Below are 7,329 nucleotides of genomic sequence, written 5' to 3'. Positions count from 1 at the left end.
CAATTTGAATACAATGTGGTAGGCAATAAACTTGAATTAGGCACATAAAAGGTATGCTGAGTGGAAAGATAACAAGTTAAATACAGTGTTGGATTAAATTTAGATAAATATAGAAATAATAAATATAATTTACTAGAGATAAAATAAATATTTGGACACAAAGATAATTTACTTGGCTTGAAAATAAAAAGAAAAGTAATGCTACTTAAAAGATTAAATAAAAAATAATAGATAAAGAAGTAAAATTGAGTTTGGAAAATATATCAGAAAAACTAAATTAAATTTACTAAAGGAGAAAAAATAAATCATATGCACTAATAAATTAATAGTTTCTATAAAAAGAAAGTTTTCCTTAAGTTGAGAAATAAAAAAGAAAATGGGGGGTTATAATGACAATATAAAAATAGGCTAAGCAATAAGATATTTCTCATATTTGAGAGCATTATATTAATAATAATTCGTATGTAATATATTAGGGTAATTATCCGAAATATAATTATGATAAAAATTATAATGAATTCTTTTTTAGTGATTATTCTTTGGATAACAATTCATTTTGGTAAAAATCCAATGAAAGGGGGTAATCCTCCTATTCTTAGTATTGAGATTAAAAATACAAAAACCTTGTCTTGTATTCAGGTAAATCACTTCTTTAATTAAATCAAGATTTCAATTTCTTATATTTGAGAGCAATGCTAATTTAGCAAACGCTGGTTTACTTTCACACAACCAAATCATGTGAGTTATTCTTTAAGTTTTGTACTACTGTGTTTGGATATGTATACTCACTCAATTATGTTACTGGAACAGGCTAAAAACATTCAATCATGTTTATTATTAACATATAATAATATTCTAATACCTGAAGGTCAGTCATTGAGACTGGTTCAGAATCCTTTATGACCATCGGACTTAGCTGATCATCAATAGTAATAGGTTCCCATAGCTGACTGAAGAATGAACTTACTGACTTTTTCACAGTTCCAGCTGTAGACTCCTCATTGTCCAACTGAAAATTCATTTTGCAATTGTAAAATTAAATAATACTAGAATAACTTTAAATTAGTATCTCCTCTCTCATATCATGGTAGTTGTTATTAACAGACCAATCATTGAGATCATCTATCCATATTTGTTCAATAAAATCTGAACAAACACAAAGACGTCTGAAGGATAAACTTAGAAGAAGATACAATTAATACTGAAGTAGATCTAAACTATGCCCGATTGTTATAGTTTGTGGGCCAGCCCCCTCACTATCCCACTTCTCTAAAAATTGTGTATCATTGAGTATTTCGCAACTATTATTTTTAAAAAAGTAAATTTTTCCAGAAAAAAAAAAATGGTTGTAATCCTAAGACAATTGGATATAGCTATAATTTTCTTAAAGTTGGATGGTCAGAGAATCATAAATCATATAAAAATAGTTGTCCTAAACACTAATAAACACAATTAAAATAATTTTTTCAAATTATTCATATGAAAGTTGAGAATTCAAGAGCATTAGTAATTAAAGGACCAACAGTAACAAAACATTCTTCAAATAAAATATGTAGAGCAATTATTCTTCTTTAAAATCCAACCAAAAAAAGTTATTAAATATTTAAGGTGGTTTCTAAGAAAATGCACAAAACTGGTGGCAAAACGAAAGTGGTGTAAGTGCTTTAAGTAAGCTGCCACACCAATGTGCACTCATTAACAGTAGTGGACAGCAACTACCATGTACCAAAATCACTCTATATAAAAATGTAAAACCAGATGCATAGCACTTGGTGTTAATTATTAGTACTGTTAAGTTTTTCGAAAGTAAAAACTTAAGGTCATAAGAAAGATTCTAAAATATAATTGCATCCTTGCTCCGCGACAAAAATCGATGTTTGGTGAAGGGATTGCTTGAGATAATCACGATAGTTTGAATGTTGAGAATTTCACTGATACCAGATTTTATCATTGTTAAATATTTTTCCTTTTTTAAGGTATACAAATACATTGTTATAATGAGGAAGGTTATTTATCACTGTTCATCTATTAATATTGTGATGCCAGTTTTGGAGTGAAAAATGTGTTTATGTTGTAAACATTTCTATGCTTGACACCATGTTAATGTTTTTTTTTTTTCTTAGAGATTAATTAGCAAGATTTGTTTACCTGAAAATGATATCCAAAAAGGGATGTAATTGAATAAAGACATGTTTGTTTTCTAATTGAAAAAAACTTTAACTTTGTGGTGCGAAGGTCATAACTTGTTTGTATATATGGACAAAAACTAGAATTTGATTGCATGGAGGTAGTTGCTTACGATATAAATAATTTTGTTTTCTGCAGGTTGCATATTTTGATAAATTTGGGTTTTGTAAATCCGTAAAAGTAATGCTAAAATTATTGTTAATTCCACGTGACTGATAGAGTAATGATTTTTAAGATTGCCATTAATATTTTGGATTCGACTTACTTGGTCATTTGGTAATTTTTTCATGCCACCAATTAAAGTATGTACAGTTTGAGAAACAACACTTTGTCAACTGACAGGTATGTTGGATGTTCAACACACGTGATAGGCTTTTGATAGTAGAAAATATTGGTTTTTGAATTTAATGTTATCACAGATAGGTCTGGATTTCTTTGGTTAAAATACCTAATTGTACTAACAATGTATCTGGTTTAAGCAGAATGTACTCCAGTAGAATGGCATAAAAGAAAAGACTGAGCCCTTATAAGGTTTACTAAGGGCATTTAAAAGAAATATTCAGATTCTGAGCAGGACTACAGAGGATAGATTTATTTTTTTCTCGTGTTATTTTCATGTGATGTATTAAATGCAGTCCAAGCCTCATAATCATGAACCTTGACATTGTTTTATATCTTAAGTATGTTTAAGAACCCTTTTAAAGCAATATTCTATTTACTTTATATTTGATAAATGTACAATGAACTAAAATTATAATTTTGTAAGGAACTCAAGATTGTTTTCTGTCGTACTCCAGATTAGGCAGATATCTGAACCTATATTTAAAATTGCTTTCATTTCCTTTTCATGAGGCGAATACAGGAGAGAGAGCAGCAATCAGGAAGGACAGGGCTGAACACAGAATTCACCATAGAATATAAGGGTGTGGAAGGGCGAACAGCGTTGACAGGACAGCCATTTTGTTTGGACCTTGCCAGATGAGCTGAATAAGTAATGTTTTAGAAAGACCATTTTCGATTCGATCATTACAGATGAATTTACAAAATTAAATGCATGCAATATATCATATGTAACCTGCAGAAATTTCTATTGTCCTCCTATTTTAGCCATTGCCCGGTGTATCTTAGTTGGACTTAGTGCTCAAGTGGTGGTGGGATCATCGGATCAAGCTTCACATTGCAGGGAATAGGTGCAAGGCCAGGTGCTCTGGACAATCCATATTTTCTTAATTAAATAAAGTTTGATTTTCCCTGGTAAATTTTTTTTTTATTGCTCTTTCAACCCATTGAGCCCACAACAAAAACCTAAAAACCCAACAAGTACTATAATTTCATTCTCCAACATAACTAGTGCAACAGTTTCACATGAAAAAATATGAGGTTGTGGATGATAAAAGTAAATTTCTCAAACTTTACAGTATTACTGAATAAAATTTAAAAACCTAAGCTTAACCAAACTTAATGAAAGTCATTTGGGTTCTTTTCCACTATGAAATATACAGAAAAAAAAAAGACCAGCTTTTTGAGTTTTGACCCCCTTCTTAGTCATTTCTGACATAGTGGGCATACAGGGGAAGGGGAGGTAATCTACAGGTTACCACCCTGTTTTAACCGTGGTGGGGGGTCAAGTTTTCATTTCGTGGGACCACCACAGAAATTGAAGTCAACCCCTCAGGCTGGATTCGATCCAGAGCCGCTGCAACTCACGTGCCAGTCACTTGGCTACGACACGCCCCGATACCGAATAAGGATTCATAATTAACACGGAAATAAGTTCTATGAGTCTAGCCAAACATTTTACATAGGTTTATTCTGCATGCAGATGTTTGGTCTTATTATATTGGTAGAATGGCTGATAATACCATAAAAAAAAAATGAAGATGATCAAATTTGAATACAATTATTGTTGGAGAACAGATGGAAAATAGGATATTTTTTGTCTTTATTAACTTCAGAGGTCGACAATGATTTTATGATATTTTTAGCCAACATTAAGAAAGTCAAAATAAATGCAAATTTTTAGCTTTATATCTTTCATTCTGGGGCTTAACATTTTCAGGTAGTTCCTGTTTTAAGTTGTACTGAAGTTATGTCATTTAAATAGAAATGAATGAAAAGGGAATGTCTTCGATACCTACAGATAATAAATTACCAATAAATAATGAACTACAAAATTTACTCAAAACTATGTAGTTAGGTTTTGCAATTAAGGTTATATGTTTTCATAAATCATTGATTATAGAAATGATCTCATAGTATTTTAGAAAAAAAAAATGTTAAAATGGATAATATTTAAGTCTAGAAATAAAATTAAATATAATTTTATACATCATTAAAAACTACCTGCAAAGTATCTTTCACTGCTTCAGCTATAGTTGATGCTTCAGATTTTACAACTTCTGCTATAGAAGATGCTTCAGTTTTGACAGCAGAAGAAAATTCAGTTATGTCTTTTTTCATGAACTCATAAACTTCAGCTGACTGAAAATAATAAAGATTATATCAAATAAATTTTAAAGGCAAACTTATGTAACTAATATCAACAAACAAAATGCGTTTGGCTTATATACCATATTCAGGAACAGAAAAGTTCCATTTGCACATTCCAGTACATACAATACTAATAAAAGAAGATATTTAAATCATTCACTTTTTAAGCACAAAATCTGATGGGAGGGATTAGTCTTCCAACCACATCAAGTAAGATACTTAGTGGTGAGGTTTAATAGACTACTCAATGGATAAAAAAAAAAAGATAAATTTTTTTAAAGGTGCTATTACATTAACAATACTAATAAATTCAGAACCCTTACCTTACTTTTGGCTGTATTGACCCATGTACCCCACCAGCTGCCTCTAAAAAATGTTCAAATGTCAAATTATATTCTTATATAATAATAATCAAGATAACTTTGACTGTTAATAAATGTATGATACAATAAATTTGCACTTGGCAAACAAATAATTGAGGTAAACTGTCATAAAACATAAACTAGGTGATATCATACCTTCTTGAAAGAATCTGTAAGTATATACAGAATAATAAAGGTTTCACCTTCTTGTAAGTAATAGCTGGTTGAAGGTAAAACTTTCGAAGTAACATATAATTTAACAAAGAGGAAATTATCATTTTGTTAGTAACTGTACTTAACCACCAAGTGCCTCAATTGCAAACTGGACCTCATGAGGAAATATACAATTTTAACAAAAAATAAATATAAAATAATAATTAATGAACTAAACATACTTTAAAAAATGAGGAAATAAAACATACATGCACCAAGACACACATGCAGAAGTAGTTAAACAAAGTTTGACACAATTTTTTATTAAACTAATTGATATGAGGACATAAAACTTAACCTAACTTTACAAAATTAAAAATTGTATTGAAAACTGAAAACAAATAAAAATAAACCTTAGCTTAATAGAAAAAAACTGAAAGAAATAAAATTTTTAGGAAAAATCTATTCGCATATTTAAGATGTTAATTATTTTTTTTATACTCATAAGTAATTCTAAGTTGTTTTATCAGACTTGTTTAAAGCTTCACAGTACTTCTATATAATCAATTAATGATTTGTTATAAAGATAAGGTGCTTCTTGCCATGAGATTGCGGGTTTTGAAGGATTGGATCATTCCAATATAGTTTTAAAGAATTGGACTCAAAATACTTATTGTAACATTTAAGTAGGTGTTAAATGCATATCTACTATCCATTTTTTGCTTTGTTATCCCTACCTACAAGAGAACATATCCTTTATAAGGTTTTAACAACTTCTCTACATATAAGAGGTCTCTAAACAATAAAATATTTTGGAGTATAAGTTGATCTAACTCAAATTTAAGGTTTTAGACAGTGATAGTTGGAAAACTAAGGTACAGAAGTGATCTATATATTCAACAGAGCAGGAGATAGTAGGGGTGAGGCCAGTGGAAAAAACAAATGAGTAAAACTTATTTTATCATTACTAGTTTTTCACTGATAGCACCCCCAACCATCTTCTCATATAATATCCAGTCAACAACTGACGCATTATAATATATTCAATAGATATTGCATAAAAGTAAATGACAGCAAATACTCATAATAGAATACTTGTATATATATTTTCAGAAATTGCTTACTAACAAGATAAATCATAACAAATGACATATAACATAATATCTAACAAAGTAATTATCAACTAATACAGCTCCTTATAAAGTAAGAACAACAAATAAATTGCCATTTCATACTTAGAAAATGGTCATGCAGTACTACATTATATTCAGATATAAGAAGAATAAAATACTACATTTTAACTTAAATCACAACATAATAAGATAAAATTGAAATGATTAACATTTCATATAATTGGTTTAACACTAAACTATAGTAATGGTGCTGGTGTTTTAGATTGATGTCGGAGTTATACTTTATTATAACACAAACGACATCATTTTTAACTTACTAAAAATGGATCAAAACTTACTCAGCCATCTTATTGTGTTGAGGAGATTTCTGATAACACTAAAATAACTTCGATGAAATCACATCTGAGGCTATTACAAAAACACAAACTAATACAAGTTACCAACTATGGCCGGAAATTACTATGAAACAAATGAAAACATGACAATTGCAAATCGCCAAATGAAAACAACAAAATCCGTTCTTGTCAAAAGCGACTATAAACATATGTTATTTAATCAGTAGAAATCAGTGTTGCATTGATTAAAAAATAAATATGTACAAAACTGTAACTATCTCACGAAATTTTCAAAAATATTTCTTCAATAAACACATAAATAGTTTTAACACTTTAAATAAATTATTATGTTTAATTGTTTCAATACAAAAAAAGTGTGCCGATCAAACCCACCTCACTAAAAAGTTACAATTTAGAGTACATAATTTACTGATAAAAATTTTTTTAAAAGACATTGGATATCAAGAAAATTACACAATTGCAAGCAGCAAAATGTTTCTGTTCATGACTTTACGTCAAGGAAATATAATTTATTTTATTAAGGTTTATTTATCTTTATTTTTTAGTAGTGGTAATGTTTTTTGTTAAACAAGTATCTACAGTTTTCCATTGCCACCACACGATTTAAACATACTTGAACAAGCACTGTTATTACTGTTTCTAAACTAC

At 29.2% G+C, this 7,329-nt stretch overlaps 1 protein-coding gene across 1 annotated transcript in view; it reads right to left on the bottom strand.

The window, feature by feature from the left end:
* The window catches only part of LOC106692965 (BSD domain-containing protein 1), a 22,323-nt gene extending 15,623 nt beyond the window's left edge, over window positions 1–6,700 (bottom strand). The window contains exons 1-4 of the mRNA XM_014439261.3: window positions 6,664–6,700; window positions 5,001–5,043; window positions 4,531–4,668; window positions 863–1,009 (exon numbers count right to left, since the gene is read on the bottom strand). Coding sequence (XP_014294747.1) covers window positions 863–1,009; window positions 4,531–4,668; window positions 5,001–5,043; window positions 6,664–6,671 — 336 coding nt within the window. The 5' untranslated portion in view covers window positions 6,672–6,700. The remainder of the gene's footprint in view (window positions 1–862; window positions 1,010–4,530; window positions 4,669–5,000; window positions 5,044–6,663) is intronic.
* Window positions 6,701–7,329: the final 629 nt, after the last annotated feature.

Source organism: Halyomorpha halys, unplaced genomic scaffold, assembly GCF_000696795.3.
Source record: "Halyomorpha halys isolate HHAL.00 unplaced genomic scaffold, Hhal_1.1 Scaffold80.1, whole genome shotgun sequence".
NCBI lineage: Eukaryota > Metazoa > Arthropoda > Insecta > Hemiptera > Pentatomidae > Halyomorpha > Halyomorpha halys.
The sequence above is the reverse complement of the archived record's forward strand: the minus strand, read 5'-3'. Positions and strand labels throughout refer to the sequence as shown.